Source organism: Temnothorax curvispinosus, unplaced genomic scaffold (genome assembly GCF_003070985.1).
Source record: "Temnothorax curvispinosus isolate PA1 unplaced genomic scaffold, ASM307098v1 QBEX01006326.1, whole genome shotgun sequence".
Classification (NCBI taxonomy): Eukaryota; Metazoa; Arthropoda; class Insecta; order Hymenoptera; family Formicidae; genus Temnothorax; species Temnothorax curvispinosus.
This window is the reverse complement of record NW_020216106.1, coordinates 1,184,876-1,208,266: the sequence shown is the minus strand read 5'-3', so window position 1 is coordinate 1,208,266 and position 23,391 is coordinate 1,184,876. Positions and strand designations below refer to the sequence as shown.

Sequence of the window (23,391 nt, the reverse complement as noted above, 5' to 3'; positions counted from 1 at the left end):
AACACGGACCTTTTTTAACAAACCTAAAAAAATTTTTCAACAGTGTACGTTTATCTTGCGAATGAATTCAAGAATCGAGCCCCTCTGTATGTGTAAACGCACATATTAACGTAGTTGCTACACGCGCATTTTATGCGCCAAAATCTTGTATGGTACAAGTTTTCTGGATACTGCGCTGCTTTCTCTGTCGGCTCGTATTTATACGCCAAAATATGCGCAAACATGTGAATAAAAAAAGAAAGCACAATCGACGGGTAATACTTTGTTCAATATTTGAAAAATATAATATGAGTATAAAAGAAAGAAAATACATAAGTTATATGGCAAATTTTGAAAGTTGACTTTCTGACGCCTGTGTAGCAAAGTTCCACTTATTTAGGCAAATTAGGCAGTAAGATATATATTTACATTTTTTAATATTTTTAAATATTTTAAACGTGCAGTTCTGCCTCGAAATGTGAATAAATTTAGTCATACAACTCGAACCGGCAGAGACACGCGCGCGAAAAATTAACAGTAAAGAACAATTGTATATTTGTAAAACATGATTTCTTTATAAAGCTCACATACGTTTTACTTCCTAATCTTTTCCTTGTAGACATATATGTGCATTCAAGCATATAACAATAAAAATCGAACACCCTCGCGCGCATATACACACTCCAACGTATACGCATATACACAAAAATACTCTCTGTTGCTGGGAGAAATATTGTGATGTCTGAATTAATATTTCAAAAAAAGTAAGCGCGGAATATGTCGACAAATTGCTAGACAGACGATGTAAGAGTGTTAAGTGGTAGTATCTCGATGAGAGAGAAAAATTTTAATTTACACAATATGTTATTATTAAAATTGTCTTGAAATTGATCTATGCGTGCCGAACACAACAGCCTCGTTTTTCATTTCTTATCTATGTATATACATATGATATATCATAAGAAAACAAAAAGCTCTCTGAGAAGATCTCTTTCAAACATCTCGTCCCCTCCGAAGACCGAACTCGACAATTTTGAATAATACTTAAAATAAGTACACCGTACGAGTTGTGAATTTAACCGAAACCAGCTTGTTTGCAAAGATCGTGACTGGTTCATTAATATCAATAATTAGATAGGTGCACTACTGAAATACAGGCGCGACGAATCGACCGACGTAATAAAAAATGATATAAAAATAGAGGGAGTAGGACGACAACAATTTTCCCAGCGGAAAATCGTCTTGTACCATTTACTTTTTTTTCCAATATATCGCGCTACGGTATCATCTTACGGTATCCATTTGCCCTCGATAAAGTTGATACGTAAAGATGATACGTAAAGTGATACATAGAAAATCTCATCGGCTTCGTGTCACAAAATCGAATACTCGACTTGTGTGTAATCGATATCGATGTAAAATTATGAAAAATTTGTCGCGCTCGGAAGACCTAATGAAGAAATACCTTCAAAAAAGCGATACTTTCATTTTTGGATCAAAAGATCTCTGCGTTCTCCGAGTGGTTTTCCCGGTTCAATCAAGTGAATAAATGACAATTTAATCTGGTAATCTTTGTCAGCGGATCAGATTGCTATTAATTCAGATAAACCGAGAAAACTCGAAGAATTCTGCGATCTTTTGATTATCATTACACACGCGATTACCACGAGCTTGGCACTCCCGTGACCAGCGTGAAATGTGAGCATATGACAAAGTTTACATGTATCTATAAATTATCGAGGTACCGTCTGTTGGACAAGGTGATTTCTTAGGTTTAGATCCCCATTACACGCAACACTTAGTGCATCCTATGGCGGAACATCACGAAGCGTACATCCTATTAATTTCATGTTGATAACGTTCCTGAACTGCTTTCCTCTTGAGTTTGAATGCCGCGGTAACCAGACCCATGTCGGGTGACCATTGTTCTGCACACAGTTTCACCGCGCCTGGTATTTCAAACCTTTGGAGCTTACCTACAAGCAACAGAAGTAGTCAAATAATAATAATAAACTCTATTGGTAATAGCAAAAATAGTAAAAAATATGGAAACGTACATTTCTTCGCTTGCTCAACAAGTTCTTGGAGTACCGCTTTCTCGATCTGTGGATTACTACAAAGTTCTTCAAGACTCTTTCCGGTTATGCCTAGATTACTGGCGATTTCTTCCAAATAATGTTGGTTAGGTACGACCAATGCCACTGTATACGCTTTATTCGCATCGCCATAGACGCATATGTTTTCTACGACAGGGCAAGTCTTTAACTCGGATTCGACTTTGCCTAAGGAAACGTACTCTCCGAGTTGTAGTTTAACCAAATCCTTCTTTCGGTCTGTAAATAAATATTCATCATCGGCGAGATATCAAAAATAAGAAACTGACGCGTGAATATTATATTTGTCTCATAGGGATAACAAAATATTGTACTTGCTATATTTTTTGGTGACATACCAATAATCTTGATGGAACCATCTGCATGAATCTCGCCAATATCGCCGGTTCGGAACCATTGTCTGCCGTCCTCTTGGAAAAAGTCTTCTTTCGTTTTATCCGGTAGTTTATAGTAACCAGCGGAAACTATATCGCCACCGATTACGATCTCTCCTCTGGGATGTGGATGATCTTTGACTCGATAACCAGCTTCTTCCCAACTCTCCAATCGGATATCGCAAACCGTAGTGGGTGCTCCGACTCTTCCTGTGGTTCTATCGTGCACTGAAAAAGATGTACGACATGACAACATAAACATCAAATATACGTTGCGGTTTAAAAATACATACTGTCCATAACGGTTGCGCAAGAAGACGTTTCCGTGAGACCATATCCTTGAGTTACGGTGACGCATAGGCAAAGTTTCACTTGATTATGAGTATCTGGACTGAGTGGAGCGCCTCCAGAAAGAATGAGCCTAACGCGACCACCGAGCACTTGTTTCGCGGCTCCAAATATATATTTGTCGAAGAGAGGCGTTTCATAGCCTCGCTTCGTCCACTTCAGTTTGTATTCATATGCAAAATTGAAGATAGCTTGCCTGAACGGGCCAGATTTCTTCACTTTCTCGATTATTCCTTTGGAGATGCGATCGAGAATGAGCTGAAACAAACAATTTTATACTTAGCACTATTTGTAATAATTGTATAAAATAAGAAACAATTTTTTTTATTTATAAATTGAATAATAAACATTTGCTTAGTAATAGAATAATTTTCTTTTTAAGTGAAAAATCTAGATAGTAAAAAGAAATTAAATAAATTGCAAAGATATTCACCGGTACTGCAGTTAAGCAAGTTGGATGTAGGACGGAAGCATCACCCTTTGAACCCCTCTGAATTTTGCTACTCGAGTCAATCAGCGTAAGCGGTGAGCTATAACCGATGGGCACTCCGTTTAAAAGACACACGCTCTCAGCCAGTAGCTCGAAGACATGAGCCAATGGCAAGAAACCGAGAAACACATCGTCTGACTTGATTTCTACAGCGTCGCAGAATGCTTTTAGAGTGCTTATGATATTTTTATGAGAGAGAAGGACGCCTTTCGGAACTCCGGTCGAACCAGACGTGTACATAATTATAGCGGTGTCATCGCCCTTCGGCGAAGTAGCACTCGCAGTTGACTTATCACCCATTTTGATGACCTCGGCGAATGGTAACAGTTGCACTCCATCCTGAAACAAAAGTAAGTAATGAAGAATACCTAAAAGAACTAAGAAAGTGACGTACTGGTTATAAGTGGCAGTACTGACATCAACGTTTATGTAATAACGTAATGACAGTCAATCACAGTCAATGTCACAGCTATTAAGCAAGAACTAGTTTTCAGAAGGAAATCTGCCAACAGATCTATGTGCAACACGTCTAATAACCGGTTATTCAAAATATTAGTTTTTTTGATAACTATTCCATTAACACTATTATGTAACTATACAAAAGGAAAGTTGAACGAAGATTCTGTATACTTATGATTTAACGTATAAAGTCATTTAAATGCCTATTCATATTAAAAACTAATATTTAAAATGTACCTTGTAACCTTTGGTGCTAGTCGGTTTGAGTTGATCTTCCATATAGATAATTTTCTTGACCTCCGGCACCATGTCCAGCATCCGCTTAAACTTTGGCAGAAGTTCATGGCTGGTAATGACAGTGTCTACTTCAGTTTCGTTGATACCGTGAGCGATAGCCTCGTCGCCTAAAGTCGCGTAGATCGTCACTACGGTGAAATTTTGCTTGAAGCATGCATGTGCCGCTATCATCCATTCCGCTCTCGTCTCAGCAAAGATGACAATGTTGTTACGTGGCTTCATACCAAGTTCTACCAAACCTCGACCGAAGGAAGAAGCCAGCTTATTGACGTCATTAAATGATTTCCATTTGTAATCTCCCATTTTATACTGAAAAACAGGTAGAATTCCACGATACAAAACTCTCTTCAATGTTGGTATTAAACACAATAATGAAAGTATACAGACATGTTGGTGCGTTTTAAGAATTCTTATTCTTACGATTTTCTTTAATTTTTATTTCTCAACATATAGAGAACGTTTCACAGTAAGAGACGTTAGAAGATTTATTTTTAAATATCTATGTTACCTTTTTGAAGATTCTGCCATTAGGTTGAGGCTCATCCTCCTCTGCTAAGATTTGTCTTGTACCAAGGCACCTCTTATCGCCGTACATCTTAACGACCCAAAGAAGTACCTTTTCCAGAGTATCGACCTTTTCGCGCTCGAGCATGACGTGCATCGGTTTCGGGGAGTCGACGCTTCTGTAAGTGATCTGATTTTCATCTTTGGAGATCGGACGGGCCTTGATTCTCCTGGAGGCCTTACGCTTCTCCCATGGTCGCTGAAGTATGAGATACACGGGGAAGGTCAGCAAGTCGTACACGTACGACAGAGCCTTGATCGCGTGGATCGCGCCGTAGATCCAGAAGCCTTCCATTTCCCTGTTAAATAAAGGAATCACTTGATTAAGATACTCTCAGAAGTAATATTCGGTGCTTGTGCAACTTGAGAGCAGAGAAATTATAACAAGTGCAAAAATGTACGATAAATAAATACATTAATAAATGGATCTTTTTATTTTTCATGTACTTCAAAAACCTTCAAAAAAGATAATTGTAATTATATAATTTATACAATTATATAATTCAATCGTGGTGCTTTAACTTTTGCAGAAAAGAAAAGTTTGAATATTGGTTATCTACACTCCCGTGAAATTGTCTTATCGGATACAGCAGTATCTCGTTCTGTGTTTATCCAAGCAAATTATCTACTCAAGTAAGCAATTCTGAAGCATAAACGAGAGTAAAGGCTGTCGGTCGGAATCATGCGTTGCAAACATAATTCAATAATAATTGAACATTATCTTGCATATGCGGAATAAGCGACCGATAAGCAAATTAATCATCGGGATTAATTCCTTCGTGGAATGGCTATCAACAAACTGGCGCCTTTTATCTATTTTAGCAGAATTGTCGCATTAGATATAACACTTATCATGCTACGTGCGCAGGAAAGACAGAAGAAGCGGCTCTCAGAGTCACAACATATCTATCAAGATCGATAAAGTGATAGGATAACAAGCTATTGAAGCAATAGGATACAAATTCAATCATACGTATCGATGGTACGCATCAACAATTATAAGAATGTAATTGTACTCCTGTAGCGAAGAACTAGAAAAGCATATCACTTAATTAATTTGACTTCTCTAGCGCATCGCCTCGAAGTGCCAAAATACCGCATTACTGTTTTTCGATGCTGATGCAAAACATAATATTTCCATTTAATCAACAAAAGTGTAAAAAATGTTCGATTATATCTCCTTTAATGTCGAGTGTGACATACATCGGCGATCGATTTTCACGCCGCTAATAAAAAGAAAATATAACTCTCACCCCGTGTTTGAGAATTAATCTAATCAATACTTAAATATTTAAGGATTTTGTTACCTGTTGCAAAAGATAATTTGTGAAGAAAACATTTTACAAATTTTTACATTTTTCTCTTTGTCATTTATCAAACAATTTATATAGCTACAAAAGATTCATACTAATATAGCAAGAGTGATAATTTTACGACATACACAAATGCTAGATTGAGACACGCTCGGGTCAAGTACACGCGAAGCGTGACTCTTTTACGCGACGCAATGAATTGCGAATACTCGAGATCTCAATAACGAGTGTTTATATCCACGAGAAAAAGATAAGTCTAAAAAGTTAATTTCTCTCAAGTCCGCTTCGATCATAGGTTTCGTGAGGTCAAGTCCGGTTCCGATAAAATATCAGTCCGCGCTGAGCCACGATTGCCACAAAGTCAATTTAGATCTGTGGAGTTGCATATCGATTCCGTTGATTCCGTTTTATTCTGCTATTGATTGCGCCATATCGTATTCGCGATATACCGACCATCCCTGAACTTTATACGACGCACTTATGTCGCCTCTCTCTTCCTATACGTTATAGTTAGGTCAATACTTACTTCACACTGCATTGTTATTAATCAAGTTTCTTTTGATTTTGCTCGCTATTGTATCGATCGCGTATGTACCGGTCAGACATATATCACGCCGCATAAAACAGCTCACTTGATATTGCATACGAGAAGCAAATATGAGTTATGTCACATTCAGTTTCTGCAATTCGACTTGAAACGGCAAGTAGGTCTGACGCAAGCTTTGATTGATATTACGCAGTTTTGCAAGAGCATATAGCGAAAGCAACAAACAACAGTTGTTTCGTCAATAAATTACACCTGCTTACAATTAAAGAAAACATTGTTAATAAGAATTTCGAAAAATCATGTTGATTTTTTATTGTCACAGTATAAACTCACTGTTGTTTTATTTCTTATCACATTAATCTTTTGCTTCGATATTATTGATATTTACATTTGGTCGTCTGAACGTTAATTACAGTGCAAATAATTGTGTATCGTGTGTATTTTCGTAATCACCTTATTAATATATGCAAAAATATAATGCTATTGCAAGTATAAAACGCAGATAGTCACAGCGACATTCAAAGTTCATATGTTGCGACATGTCTTCAAATAAATGTCAGACGCATTGCAAAGAAAAAATTATTGTATGATTTAAAAGCAACCAACAAAACAAATATGTAATACCGAAAATTCTCACTATTTATATACTAATTTGCAAATGGAGCTAAAACCGATTATATTGTTTCCGTCGTGAGAGCATTAAAACATCAGATATGAAATATACGATAACATACGTTATAAAAAAGACAATATGAAATTAAATGTACATGAAGAGTCGTACAAGAAAGAACAGCACTTTCATAATTGCATAATTCGATGAATCTATGGTTGCAGTCCATTTGATGCTAGTGATGCTACAAATGCTTTGAAGCGTTCCTCTTCTCCTTCTTTCTTCACTGAAAAAAGAGAAGAGGAATGCTTCGAAGCATTTATAGTGTTAAGTGGACCGCAGCCTATAAGTAGAAGGAAAATAGGAAAATAGAGCAAAGATATCGACGTATAAAACCAGTATTTAAATTGCTTTTTAAAAATTTTATGGAATGTTCATATAATGGATATAAAGATTGAATATTCCTTTGACTCAAGAAACTAATTTTTAAAAAATAACGATTGTTTTAAAGATAAAACCTTAAAAGAGGAAAAAACAAATTAGAGCCAAAGATAAGACTGTGAGAGGTTTATAATAATTATAATAAAAGTAGTCATGATATGCATTTAGGTAGTAAGGCGTTTTAAGTGTGGATGGACGAGTGTGGTTAAGGAAAAAATTTTCATGTAAATCAAGTCTCTTCCCAGCTATTGTAAGCTGAAGTAAATTCTATATATTCTATTAAAAATAAAATCTCATTAAATATATTAGAATATGTTAAATTAAGTTAAATTATCAAAATTAAGTTGTAAATAGATGTAGCTTTATTTTGTTATCAAATGCAATCGCATTTACTATAGCTCATGTCTCGTATTATATTGGTTTAAAAATGAGAAAAAAATTTCATTAAACTGTCTACGTCATAAAATTTATGATTAGAAAAGCATTTGATGATACTGAAGAGCGTCCTGTATAACTATCAGAAAATTAAGATCTATTGTAAGTATTATAGATAGAGGAAGACACTGAGAGAGAATACGCAATCGAGATTTCAATCTTTACGGACTTTGAACGTCGCGAGTTCACGTTGCACGCGGCGGACGAATGGAGCCAACCGGTCTCTCGAGCCTTATCTGCAAGCATGCTATCCAAAGGGTCTCGTGCGTATGGCGGAAGTCAAAGGGGGACGAAGGGGGCCAGCTGTGCGGTAACAGGCATCTCACGGTCAAATGCTGGAGTATATCGTCCGGAGCTCTCGAGATCTCGCGGTTTACCTTTTTTTACCGATTTGCCCGCGCGCAACAAACCCCCGTAAGCCGAATAAAAATTTTTCCCTCGCGGTCGCGGGACGGACGAAGTCCAACGAAAACGAACAGGAGTTACGACGTGAGTTCAAATTACACTATAATTTGTTATTCTAATTGCAATGCGTCTAACGAAGAGATATATCCATACGAACTTTGAATTTTATTTATAAGTATATTAAGGTGAAAATTTTTAATTAAAAAAGACTAGACCATTGAATTTTGCAGGAGAAATATCAACAAAGACAACATGGCAACGTAGGCAATAGTAAAAAATAAAATAAACTCATATTGCAGTCACCCTTCATTCTACAATGATGAGAAATCGATGTATCATGAAATATTCATTCTCTTCTCTGATATGCGGCGATTAAGAGGTCATTTTTATTTCAGTCTGCTTTCGGCATTCGGATGGAAAAGTTTTGCATTACTTGTGCAAGTATAATGTTAAAGTAATGATGCCTTATGACTGATCTGATGCAAACACGGTCTCCTATCGCACTTTTATTAAAAATTAATACAAAAAAGAGAGTGGCAGAGTCTATTAAAAATAAATTATCTTTATACATATAGCTTTTTCCTTGAGAACATAAATCGATGCACGTTAAATCTGTTTCTTGTAATGTATTTACTTATTAGCTTAACAATTAACATACTTTAACATGTTATCTAATATACAGTTAATATATTAAATGATATGTTAAAATACATGTAATCATGCAGAATACAAAATTTATTTTTAAAAATTACCATGGATAAAGCTCACAAACTACGTAAAAAATGATTACATTTTAGTCCAAAGTTCAACAGTGCAGCTGTGTTGAATCTGGCAACTTACTTGTATTCAGGCAATAATTATTGTAAAAAAAAATCACTCATAAAAACTCATAAAATATTTTTCCAAAGAGAATCACAATCGACCTTGTAATAATATCGATTGTTCAAATTCTTCGTGTTCACTATCGTTTTATACCGATAGCTGACCTAAATATCTCTAAGAAGAAATGGAGAAGGTATACTTACAAAATACATATATGTTCTATTCAATGGTAAACATAGCAGGGTGATTCTGAATTTATGTAACATGTCTGTACTAATTTGAACGACAGATTAGAATCACGCAGCCACATTTTATATAAAGTAGTTAATATATATGATATATATATTGTCATACGATCTATGCTATTACATGATCACATATCGCATGCCGGTAACATCGACTTACATCGAGAACAAAATTGTCATGCTGGAAATAAGAAATAGATAAATCAAAGCGACAGAAATAGTTAAAATAATAGCAACAGCCGTTCAACTAGCGGCTAAATTGCAAAATACGCCACGGAATTCTACGGCGATATAAGAAAATTAAAAATAAGTGTGATAAAAATATCAGAACAAGAAGATTGCAGATACATAAATATAGAGGAAAATATGACTATACGTAAGATGCGATTTAAATTGTAACGTATAGATGGAAATCGCAAAAAAAAACGTGCTTGAACTATTACGGCGAAGCGAGACAACTCAAGAAATTCAGGGATTCATCGAATGCGTTTCGAGAAGTCCTACATGCGACGGTGTAAGACCCACAGCACGTTTAATTTAACATCCGTGGGCCGTTCGCATCCGGGGGCGCAGAGAGTCGTAATAGTACAAGCGACAGCGAGATAGAAAATACAGCAGAGAGATCTCATGCGAGCGTTTGTAGCGTATGACGCGCGATGCATAACGGTGCAAGCTCATATGTCTATCTACGAGTTACGCAGCGCAGCATATCCCATGCGTTTACGCTACGACTCACTGTTTATCGTCCACGATCATGGTGGCGGTTCTCTATCCGGTCGCTCTTATTTCCAAGATCAACACTTCACCCGGCGGGGTGCCTCGCTGTGCGCGATGCGGATTAATCGACACTGCAAGAAAAACCATTCCCAAAGTCGACAAAAGTTAGTGAGATCTCCGGGGTGCATGCGGTGCGGGGTGCATTCAACGCTCTTCGTCGTCGAAATGGCCCTCGACACGACAGTTAGAAGCCCTCGAGATCGTCTTGGCAGATACGACCTTCGTACTGTCGTGGCGTTATCGTGACGCGCTCGCCGATCGTTAAGAACGACAAATAAAGAGAATCGTTAATATCTGGAGGCGATTTATTGCGGTATAAACGATTGCAAATGCGAAGTATACTGTAATCTTTAAATGTTGTCTAAAATCTTTTAAATGTTGGAGTACTTAACGTATAAAAAATTAGTTTTGCGACGATACCGAAAAGACCATTTGCTGAATTATAAACTCCAGTAAATTGGAGTAAAGGTGACAAAATACATATTAGAGTTTAAAGAAACACACTCAAAACGTCAATATAACTTTACGTTTTTTAAATTCATCCACAGACGATAATATTCCATATCGCAAAATCTGTTCGGCTGTTTTATTTTCTTAAGTGCAGAAAACAAGACCATATGGTTTATGTATAGCAAACTTACATTGCATGATAAAATCATGTTGCGTACACGTCAAGTTGAACTGCTGCATATGTAACAATAACTTATACTTACACATATGCAAACAATGTAAAAAAAAAGAAAGAAAAACACATATGCAAATAGAAAGGCTCAACTGGACGTAAGTTAATAAGTCGCATATAACAAACTGATTTTAAAAAATATGCAAATGCGCGATTAATTTTCGCGCTATAAAAAGTGTAATCAAGCTATTGCTTGATAGTTCAGAATTACATCCGTCGCTTTGCCCGTTTAGCAAACAATGCGTGAGCTTTGACAGGCGGTATCATTTATGTATCGTTATAGCACTCCCCGAAGTGCACTTACGCAATAATGCAAAACCCGAAGAGACGGCAATGAGATGAATCGGTCCCTACGAAGAATGACCTCCGATACACGAAACGCCACGTTCGCGAAGAATTCTTCGATGTCGTCCACAATTTGCCCGTCGCGGTCTTCACGGTCCGTTAACCGCGCGGCAACTGATGACTCGGTCAAGTGCACTTTGCCCCCGATACACGCGTGCACGTGTCAATTCGTAGCGGAATGCACGCATTGCAGTCGAAACCTGAGCGCAAAATGTTGCGCGATGACGACAGCGATCAGCCAATTAGCCGATTTCCGAGGTTCAACCCCTGCGGCACTGAGTTCATCTTTATTCTGTTACGTGTAATGCGTAATGTAAAGTCCAAACACGATTTTTTTCTAAAGCAACCGCGTTTTAAGTCGCATTCGATTTGCATAAACTATACATTACGCATGAATTCTTATCTTCGACACGAAGGTGCAAAGAGCAGCCGGTCAAAAAATTATCAGATTTAGATCGGATAAGAAAATCTCTTCATAAAATGGAATGTTTTGCGCGAAACGGACAAATAAGACACAATGGTATTGACGACATACATATACAACATAACTGAGATAATGTAACAGAAAGTATAAAAATCGCAAACGAAGCATTTCTTCCACCGGTATCGCACTCAACCGACACGATACTTTGTATCTCCTTGCTACTTTTACGGCCGTATCTCGAAGGGCAATGAATATGGACGAAGCATTTATAAATATCGCAAGAAACGCGTACCTTGTGCTCGGCCCATTTTATGAGACTATTACGATCCAAAGTTCGCGTTTCTTGACGCAAATAACTATTCAGACTCGCCGATAAGAATCGACGGTACAAAGAACGAGGACAATATTGATGATAGGCAGCGCCCGTTCAAGTTTAATCCGCTCCGCGAGATTGCATGAAATTTATTACCAATAACGGTATCAACACACAACTTTATCTTTCTGTAATTCAGAAATAAACATTTGATACGTAATTAATTTTGACGTACGTTAATTACATACAGAAACATGAAAAATCTGAACGCGCCAAGCAAATCCGCGGTCGAAGTATTTTTCGCGAATGTGGACGGGACGACGTTTCGCAATACCGCAAGGATTCGTCGTATAGAAGGAACAAAAATCTAAATTCACAAAGTGTTATGGCTATCAATACATCTCGGAGTTTCATTTTGCTTACTTTTCTGAAAAAAGAGTCAACCGAGTGTAATATGTATAAAACGTTTCAAAGAAACCATGCTGACACAAATACATGGGAAGTTACGTCGTCAACTTCCCGTGTCTTTGTGTCAGCAATTTTATTTTAAACGCTTTACACACATATATCCTTTCTCAATTAATTATACAGTCTTATTTTTATGCTCCGTGTGAACAGTCGTTAACGTGCGTTAACAAGTTGGTGAAAAGGTTAAATTCAATGTCAGCTTGTGTCTTTCGAGGATTAAAGTCCGCTGAGCATAATTATATTTCAAAACATTGAGTAATCAGGTTTTGTGTAATGCAACTACTCGCGGTGAGATTTTGCGCGTCTGGGCTTCTTTCCACTCGACTCGTTCGTTTTATCGGCGAGTCCGAAGTTCGATATCGTACGAGCGAAGACGTACAGAAAGGACGTCGTAATACCGATAAAGGTCCGTCTACTGGCACTATTCCACACGTTGCGTCATTACTCGTATTCGTGGCCGTCATTCACCGTTGTGTCATCACGACGCACACTCGCGACACGTTGCGATCGATTATACTTCCCGACACTCAGCATTTATAAACTAATTTAAAAATTAATATAATTAAAATCAACGCGTGAATAATATTGTTTAACTTGCGTAACGTAAGTGCCACGTTGTTATTATTTTGGATAAAGATCAAATCGTTTTAAGCGACACGAGTTAGTCTCAAAGTATTTTTTTTTTTTATTGTTTGTACCTATATTTATTCGCATTATATTCGTACGGTACTAAATCATAAAATAATTAATCATAAAATAATCAAATTAAACTGATTATATTATTTTTGAAAACTATATGTCAGCCAAAAATATTTCCGCTTCGATATTTAGAGACATTTTAAAAACGAGAGGGTTGAAATTTATGTTGTATATTTATGGTGGAATAAATTGAGAAATAATAATAAAAAGGGCACGGAATGGCTTGCTTTAATATGAATCATGACGAACGTTAACGACTGTTCCTATATGAATCATCACATGTTTCTGAGAATAGCAAAAGGCATTGCCCTCTTTAAAGAAATACTGTCCTTTACTACATTGTTTTCATTCATACTTTTTTACTTGAAGATAAGCTTTCCTTTAAATTATCCCTAGGTTTACGTTCACGTTAATTATAAGCGCATTTAGAGTCACGAACAGATATCGTTCTTCCTTCCGTGACGTCGTACGTACTACACCAACCTTGGTTAACTTCGTTCAACAAAACGAGTATCGGCAATAACGCTACTGACCCAATTTTACGAGCACACACATATACTTTAAAGCACATAGAAATAAACTGCACTCATATCCGCAACACACGGATGACCCGTCCTCCACGACGCATTTAGCGAACGTGACACAATCGCATATGCAAGATAATTCGACACCGCACTAACAAGCTTCTAAGGATTGCAACTTAACACGAGTCAAATAAGACAGAACCGAACGTTCACTGTTATTCGTTGTATATCGTTGGTAGAATAATTTATTTATGGAAAAAGTTCAAGGAAAACATAAATATCTAAGATCACATTCGCTCATATTAATTTTGAACTGGAATTTTAAACTAGATATACTGAGCTTACATCAATTTATAAATTTACATTAACAAGATAAATATCACTGGAAAAACCAATTATCTCAACATTTATGTTTCTCTCGGATATAAATGCTTTATTCATTCTTTTTATTTACATCAAAAGCATTCGTGAACCGTTTGTTAAATTATTATTTTATTGCAAAAAAATAATAATTATATAAAAAATACATTAAAATGATTATATAAAATGTAAATTAAATATGTTTCTTAAAACATGCGTATCGACATTTAAGATAATTTGTTTTATTTTATTTATTTATTTATTTATAGCTTGATATGTTGACAATGTTAACTCCCCCCCCCCTTCACCTCCTGCGTATGGGGCACTGCTATTATCTAATCTGATAATATGCGTCTCAAAACTACTTTCCTGAACTTTGATCTGATTACTTATATATACGCGATAAATTCGGCGATTTCTTGACATTCTCACTCGTTAATAATAAATCCAAGTCTATTTTACATTAAAAATCCATTTTTAAAGAAAATAACATGAATAAAACAATATTATGTCTTTTTAAAAAAAATATTTATACATTCAGGTAATTAATATCATCACATTCCACTCTGTTAAGTCAATATCTTGTAATGGAGGTCTTCCAAGGGACCCATATATAACAAAAAGAAGAATAACATATGACTTGTTCAATGATACTGCTTCACGTATGCAAATGAAAGAAAGATGGGACTCGAACTGGTTTTTACATAATAGTCTATCGCGCCGCTTATGTAATGAATAGACTATCCTCAATCATATATGTTAGTATTAGCCTCCTTGCGTCGGCAAGAAAAGTAGCGTTAAATGCGCAATTCTTGTTTTTTTTTGCGCAATTAATGTTTAAATAAATAAATATTATAATCGAGATAATTATATTAAACTATAATCTAATATAATTGACCATTTGCTCAAATATCTCGTCAAATAACATGTTTATCTCTTTGTTTTGCATGATCGACGATTCCCAAAATTTTGGGACATGAGATCGATTGTATTATCGATAGGATCGTATTAACGAAATGACAGTTTGACAAAATTTGTTGATAGTACGTTGACGATAGTAATTGATGAGAGAGCCCATCACTCTCAATGGGCGATCAATATCCTCAAGGACATTTCAGAAAATTGTGTTGACGTTTGCGCGCGTATATCTATAATATACCTCGTAGATTATACCAATCAATTATAAACAGAAATAGCAGTGTACACACAAAAACCGTACAAACGACGGTAGCAAATTTTACGGAAGTTTGTCATATGATAGAGTACTTCGCCAATTAAGGCGAAAGAATCAAAATTCAAATAATTGATCGATGCGTTTTGATATCAGTCAATCACATTTTAACGCGCATTATTACGCTGCCCATAGTTACGTAAAGTAATTACATTCACACGGTATCAATGATCATCGTGACGGTCCTGCGAGCGTAAGAACGGAAAAATACAGAATGCGCTGAATTAATTAAATCGTTCAAGTGCAAAAGTGATTATGTGCGCTGATATGTGATCACGATTAAACTGCGAGAGAAAATTCTCTGCCCGTCGTAAATGTTTGATTTGACACGCCACTATACCGCACATAATGCGTTTATAAACTGAATTGCTGCTAGATTCCAGATTGGATCAATTGTTGGAGTCGGTAAACAGAGAAACCCAGGGTTTCACACTCTTTAATTTTCCGTCCGACCACGTCGCATTTAAAACTGATGGTCTAAGGCCGAACAAAAATCGAGTTGGAGTACGATCTAATTGCAAGAGGAACTCTCATGAGTACCTGGGAAAACAACTTCCTGAAAACAGCGGTTTGAAGAAGACTAAGAAAGATAAAATGAAAGGTGATCTTATACATGGTAGTTTCATAGAAAATGTAATTCAAGAGTTTAAAAACTTTTTTTTATTGTTGTTCGTAGAACGATTAATAAAACTTTTGCTCTAAGGAAATGCGGTCTAATCTTGAATAATTAGACACAAACATAAAGAATTTCTAAAGCGTTATCGAAATTATATAGCAGATATCCAGGTCACCCGACCAGGTTGCAGCGACACTGTAAATCGTGTCACTGATTCATCGCTGTGAGGCTTCTTGAAAATTACTATATTCTCTTTGCCTAGAAATACGTTAATACAATTTGAATAAAGAAAAAATCTGTTCTGTTTATCAAAACAGGTCGCGTTGAAGTATGTGCACTAATGTTCATACATGCGTATCCATATTAACAATCTCCTAGCCGTTAAAAATAGACACTGCATTTTTTTACGTTTAGATTATGATGTGACCTGAATAGAAACGGCTCGATCAGGAAGTGTTATCGGATCATAAACGTATATTAAATTATCGCGTTTAAAATCAGGATGTGTCGATTTGCGCGTGATTATACGTTTACTAAGGCAAGTAGTTCGAACTCACAATCACATCGGTCTGAGGAAAAAAAACCGGTTTCACCCGTTTCACCGCCGCAAGAGCGGAAGAGAACCAGCGGAAGAGGGACCACGAGGGGAAAGAGATTTCACGCTACATCGCTATTATTAATAACCTCGTGCGCGGCCAACGATGAAACCACCATGTACTACTTTACGGATTGTTTCCGTCTAGACGATCATCCACGTCCGTCTAACTCGGATGCACTACGCGATTCGCAGCTGCGCCCGATCTCACTAATGCTTGGCGGACATGTCGACAAATATAAAATATACATAGTTAAAAATAGACAAAGAAACTGCTTTGCAAAACGGATTGATGAATCGTGATCATAAATCACCGAATATAAAAAATCGTCTTCTAGAATTCATCGGAAGTATATAGCTAACAAATAAACGATTTACGACCATGTTTTGCGCAATGTTTATTGTAGTCGGTATACGAGTGCTATTTCTAACACATTGAGAATTAACATCATTAATGTTTGTGTTGTACGTCTTCATGTATATTCTAACATGGCATAGGTGATTCACAGCTAAACGAAAAAAACCAACATAAAAAGAATGATAAGAAAATACCGGCAGTATTTTAACCAGTGGATTGAGTGGGTTTATAAAAAAGTTAATATTTCATCTTAATAAAAAGATGGAAATTACTTAATAAATAATATAACAAAAAATATTGCAAAAATTAAATCATCATAGAAATAAGAAACGACATTCTCCATTTTTATGTTAAAATAAAATTAATTCAATATCAACGAAAATTATTCATAATGTTTTTTGCTACAATAAAAAAGTCTTTATGTAATCTGTTACACGTGTGCGGAAAGCAATAAAAAACCGAGGTATATTATCTCGTCAATCGATTACACCTGTGTTTATGCGTAAAATGTCGAAGTGATTAGCATATGATTGTATAAAGATAATTCACCAAACCAATATGTGAATCTTACATTTTCATCACTGCGCTCCCACACACGTTTAAAATTACAAGAATCTCTCATAAAGCTCATAACTAAGTTATAACATGTAATAAGATGACGAGTGTGCAAAATTCTAATTATAGCGATACGCATTTTTGGACCCGCAAATAAGATCGAATAAATATTTGCAGGCTGGCACAGTGCCATATTCATTTACGTAAATCCTTCGTTCATTGATAAAGGCGTCGACTAACATGATCACCGTCGATCTCGTTCCATGTTGACCGTGAATTTTCAAAATCAATTATTCTGCTGCGGAATGATATAAGAGGCTCGCGAGTTAATAACGACTGAATTCGATCAGTATACATTGACAACGAACGATAAGCAAATGATTTTTCATTTGGTTTTCCGATCAGGGGGTTGATGCGATAATTCTTAACGACAATTCCGTTATCGTTAAGTATATTTACGTTGCAGATATTACAGATGGTAAAAAAGTCGACAATATAACGATAACGAAACTGTCGTTAAGAGTTACAGAATAGACCCAGTATAATAACGAAATATAATAACTCAGTAATAAAGTCTAATAAACAGGAAGTTTATGCAACGACTTGATTCAGAATCGTCCAGAAAATGTTGACGCGAAGAGGAAAATAATAATAACGAGTCTTTCGAGGAAGTATATACGCTTCCGCTCGATATCAGCGAGATCATATCACCGATATGGATCCAATTGATTCAGCCAGATAAATTGCAAATCCGACGAAGTGATGTGTAACGCTTAAATCCTGCACGCAGGACGAATGGAAAGTTTAACATTGATTTTTGCAACGTTATTCGTAGAAGACGTTACGGTACATCGAATCGAAGAATGCGCGGCAAATTCCAAGCTTCTGACGCCCACAGATAGTGGACGATTGCTCGCAACGAACAACAGCAAACCGAGTCCATCGCTTACCTCGCGACTCTCACGAGTCTCGCGACAACGCGCAACGGTCGGTTCCTCCTCGGCGCCTTCCTGCTCACCGAGATCGCTGTCGCTTCCAGCTGGTCGCTGTTCGCGTTTCCCACCGCGCGATCGCGCGAGAGGAAATTATCACTATGCGCGATTCAAGGGTGTTGGTTCAAGAATGGTGTGGGTGTCGCATGTGCGCTTGTGTGCGTGCGATTCGCGCGTACACCGCCCGTTCTCCGCGCGCCGCGCGCCGTGCCGTGTACGTGGCCACCGAGGTGTAAGGGACGGATGAGGGGGTGTGCGTGTCGCGTAAAATGAGAGGAGAGGCGATCGGCGGCACCGCGCTTCGAGACGCTCGACGAACGACTGAACTCGCACCGACACACCGCGATTCACATCGCGGCATCGCGCCTCCCGATTTAGGTACCTTTGATCTTTGACCGTGGACCGACCGCGCGTGGACCCTGGGATCTCGCCCGATAACGCCATGCGACGATTGAAGGTGGAAATGACGTGCACACGAGGCGCCAGGACAGCTGAACCCGGGACTCAGACGTCGGCGAACGGGGGATCCCAACCGCTCACAGACGAATCCGTCACGCGTCCCGCTTTCCCGAGTTTCATACAAACTCCCGGATGAACTTTCGAAAGCCTGTTGCTAACGACTCGTAGCAATCTTGAACGAATGCTACTTGCTGAATCAGAATCTCGATCGAGGAATTGCTGATTTTTTTCCTAAAATCGACCACTTGCTTTTATATTGCGCTTGAAACGGATAACGGTTGTGAAACGCGTATCGAATCGCGTAACACTTTATTAGTCGGATGGAGTCACGATTGATTATAACGAAAGGCAGTCGAATAATCGATATGCCGATTCACCGTAGTAATAGTAACACATTCAACGTTACAGCCAACCAGGTCGGCGCCTTAGTGTCCTCACGGTCGTGCTCCGGCTTCCACGTCCCAAACTATCTAGATCAAGTCCGCCTACGAGCACCAATAATACTGCGCCACGCTAAAAGCCTGAGAAACGAGTATTCCAAGATCCGCTTGCACGCGCCGTAACGTCATCATTCTCTAAAGCAGACGTATCAAACCAATGTTGCATCACGGGCCACATAAGCTACTTTACATTAGCGTGTTTTCAATGTTCAAAAAATAAAATATGATTTTTTTTTTACAATTATTATATTTAGTTACAAAGTGAAGAACTGCATTGAAAATTGCTCAAATGCAAAATTCCAACTAAATTGCATGCAAATAGAAATTAATTCATTTACCTCAAAATAATTGATATTTTCTCCAAACAACTTTCACACACAAAAAGTCTCCGTTGGCTACCGCCTTTTTGTCAGTGGTGTGTGCCACATGTGTGTTTGACATACCTGCTCTAGAGGGACGAAAAGGAAACGCAGGTATCTTTTACTGATTTTAGGCAGCTAGTTTTAAAGGAAACTCGTGATCCTCGTCAAAATAACTCCCGACCTGCTACATAAATTTTAATATATTACAAAATTAATTAGATGTCAAAATTGTTCAATAATTTGATGCTACAAATAAAATATGTTTGACATATTCCAATGATTTTTTTAAGGTATTTAATTAGCACTTAATTCTAGTGTTTATTTTTCGAATTTATATATTAGACATTTATTTGTTTATGAAAAATTAACTTAGCATTAAGCCACCTTCTTATTAAGTATCTAAATTACCTGTCAAATATTTCGAAATGATTTCATCAAAGTGAACTTTAGCATCTAAATAGTATTTCATTTTCAGCACGTTAAAATTTAGCGCTAATTTAATGAGAATCGTAATATGAAGGATTCGCAATGAAACATTACGGGTAAAACTCATTGTCAGCATAACAAGTATTCATAACAAGTCGTTATTTGTATTGGACCATTCAGGCTACATCGAGGTCAGCATACGTTTGACCCACTTCTCAATCAATTTTTCAATCACTTTCTCAGAACTTTTTCAATGTTCATGGACTAGCTGAGGGTTCAGATTTTAATTACAAACACCAATTTGCAGAGCAACTCTGGCTCCGACAACCATCACAAAATATGCTCAGAGAATATACTCAGCGGCTAATGAACAATTGTGTAAAATCCGTTGTGCATTACTCGTCAATTTATGTGTCAATCCCTTCCCCTATCTAAAAAATCAGATGCTATCAGATACTGTCAAAAAGCCTCGACACTTCTGTTGAAAAATGGTCTTTTAAACGCGACGGCGAGGTACCTCTTCCCGGATCACCCTGTATATCGAAGCATCACGAAAACGTCGCTTACATTATCGCGGGTCGTGGCCGAGGAGCGTCGCGCGGCGAAGGGCTTCCTGTCCCGCGGGGGGATCTTCGCGTCACGTGTCGGAGTATTTCCGCAGCCTCCGCCTCGGGTTTCCGCTGACGCGATCTATCCTCAATGACGCTCGATCGGCGACGTCATCGTCGCCACTGGATCCTCCGTATCTTCCACTCGACGCCGTTTTCCGCGCGCGTCTCGACGAACTCCTGACACCCGTCGTATCACGCGCGTGCCGCACGACCGGCTTCGGACACCAGTACGCACTGACGACGCCGACGTGGAACACGGACCAACCTAGGGATCAACGCCGCGGCCATCTTGCCGCCTGAAACTAGCGGGATCGATGGGACGCCACGAGCGTCTCCTGTCGGCATGGCGCGACGCGACGCGACGCGGCGCGGCGCGGCACGGCCTTCTCTCGGTCAGGTGCTTCTCCCTTTTTTCTTCTTTCAGGCGACACGGTTTACAAAGATAAAAGGTCCTAAGACGAGACCTAATTAGTCCTTAGGCGTGTCTCGCGATCCACTCGCGAGTTTCCGGTCTCGACAACGACTCCTCTTTCGAACAGCCGCGCTCCCCCGCGCTCCCTTCGCCGAGAATTTCTCATTGCGGCACGGTTAATTCGAAAACGGTCGATCCTTGATTTGTATCGCCGTCTCGCACCGTCACCCTTGACCTCGCTTCGAAAACGCGCGTGAGGCCGTACGTACAGCGTGTTTGGTTTTCACTAATATACAAACAAGACGAGCCGAAATATTCAACGCACGACGGTAACACGCGCCCGGCACTTGCCAAACACCGATCCGGCATTCAAAAACACTCGTCGAACGCGCATGCTAATGCGTAAATACACGAAAAAAAGGAATATTTTTGTTTTGAAAGTATCTTCAGTTTCAATGGAAATAGTGGAAATCGTGAAATAGAATGTCTTTTATATAATTCAACCAAGAAAACAAGTTGAAATAAAAGGTTGATATTGTTACAAGATTATAAATTGTTACGTATATACGAAACAATATAAACGCGTTAATTTGAATATATGTTTTATTTGACACTTATTTTTTTTTCTGTGGACGATCGCTCTTTCGTTACACTCGGATCTAAATCTTGAAAAATCGGAGCGTTCCATTGAAAACGTTCGGAAATCGTACATCTTTAAAATAAAAGAGAATGAGAGAAAAGTCCGATTCTCACGTATGCTTCTTCGTTTTTTTTTTTTCTTAAGTCGAAGGAAAAGCAGGTGATTTTTAAATGGATGCCTTTCTATTCTCTCTCTTCGGTATTGCATCGCATCGGTCGTGTGCCCCTTTGCGTGGGCCGCAATACGATCGTGCATTCGTGCCGGTCACTCACAATCAGAAAGTCGCGCATGTAGCACGTGCTGGTCAAACGGCGACCAGGCGCCAAAAATACCGCATTGCGAGTTGAACTTAATAATCGACCGCAAAAGAAAAAGCGATACTTGAGCGAGGGAGGAACCATTTATGCGCGTCACTTGTTTACGCGGGCAATTAATATACATCGTGCAACAATCTACGCGTTAATACACAACGATATCTCAAGCGATTATCGTTACTGGGTCAATCTATAATAAATCTACCGTTCACGCCGTCCTGCAAAGATACACGTTAGTTTCATACATTCCATACGGTAACGTGCGTGCACGTCGAAAAACGGTAAACATTCCGATCTCCGCTGGGCTCTTCTTACCTCGAATGCCCGTGAAACGTTCCACGGTTCTCGTTTAGCAGCGTTTAGCGTCGTTAGGGTGTAAACGAGAGGCAAACGTCGCTACATCCGTTCAACGTGGCGCAAACCGATATTCGACGATATCAACAAAGTCTCTAAGCGCGTACTTAACAGACTCCGTTCAACTTTCGCGAGGCGAGATCTCCGCCGGGGCTACGTTACCTTATTCGTCCAAAACGATGCTGAGACTTTTGGCTTTCGGCTCGGTAGTCCGCGCGATAGTTAAACTCGTTCCAGTTGCGTGGGTCGGTGTCAGACGAAACTCATCGCCTACGTTACAACGCGCGTCCGGAACGTAGTACTTCAAGTACTTGCCCGCGGACTGTTGGCAGCCCGACTCGGCGGAACAGCGAACAGCCGGTACGCGACGGGCGCGCGGGCGGCCGCGGCGCGGATCTCGATATAGACGATAGACGGCCGGCTTGCGCGCGGACCAATCGGACGGCGAGTCGTAGTGGGCGGGGATGTGGCGTGATCCTCGGTGACGTCACGCGCCCGTCGGCCCGCGATCGATAACTTGAAACTCGCGTGCCCTACGCTCGCACGAATTTCACGTTGGCGCGATGCATCGGCGATCGATGGCATATGCGTTGTCCATATATGCGTTGTGCAGGTACAACAGGAGGACGTATCACGATTTTTTCCTCCCGTCAACCGAGCTGCGAAATCGGCCGAATGGATCGCGTCCGTGTGGAATTGATCGAAGCCCGCTTTCGGTGGAATGCGGGCGATGCCGTCCCCGCGCTTTTTTATTCAAACGTTTTATCAGGCGAGCGGAGATACCGTAGCACGTATATTTATCGACGGCGCGCGAGACATATCATTTTTATCATTTATCATACGTACGTGCAAAATAAATCGTCGAATGTTGCGTCTTGGGCTCGCGGGAGGTTAAATGTTAATCGAAAAAAATCGGATATCCATGCGAATTATGTATAGGCTAAAGATATATGTATATTGTTGAATCGTTGCCGGCCCGAATTCTCGAATA

At 38.8% G+C, this 23,391-nt stretch overlaps 1 protein-coding gene across 6 annotated transcripts; it reads right to left on the bottom strand.

The window, feature by feature from the left end:
* Positions 1 to 497: 497 nt before the first annotated feature.
* Positions 498 to 22,760, bottom strand: LOC112455779 (long-chain-fatty-acid--CoA ligase 4). 6 transcript variants are annotated; one of them, XM_025017950.1, is made up of 9 exons: positions 22,563 to 22,760; positions 10,180 to 10,291; positions 4,570 to 4,924; positions 4,002 to 4,370; positions 3,249 to 3,644; positions 2,761 to 3,073; positions 2,432 to 2,695; positions 2,037 to 2,312; positions 498 to 1,955 (listed from the first exon to the last, which is right to left on the bottom strand). In XM_025017950.1, exons 2-9 carry the CDS (start codon positions 10,197 to 10,199, stop codon positions 1,801 to 1,803), a joined length of 2,148 nt encoding a protein of 715 aa, XP_024873718.1. In that variant the 5' UTR covers positions 10,200 to 10,291; positions 22,563 to 22,760; the 3' UTR covers positions 498 to 1,800. The 6 variants fall into 6 exon arrangements, with proteins under 6 accessions (XP_024873718.1, XP_024873719.1, XP_024873720.1 ...); XM_025017951.1 differs by lacking the exon at positions 22,563 to 22,760 and adding an exon at positions 20,637 to 20,938; XM_025017952.1 differs by lacking the exon at positions 22,563 to 22,760 and adding an exon at positions 18,341 to 18,358.
* Positions 22,761 to 23,391: the final 631 nt, after the last annotated feature.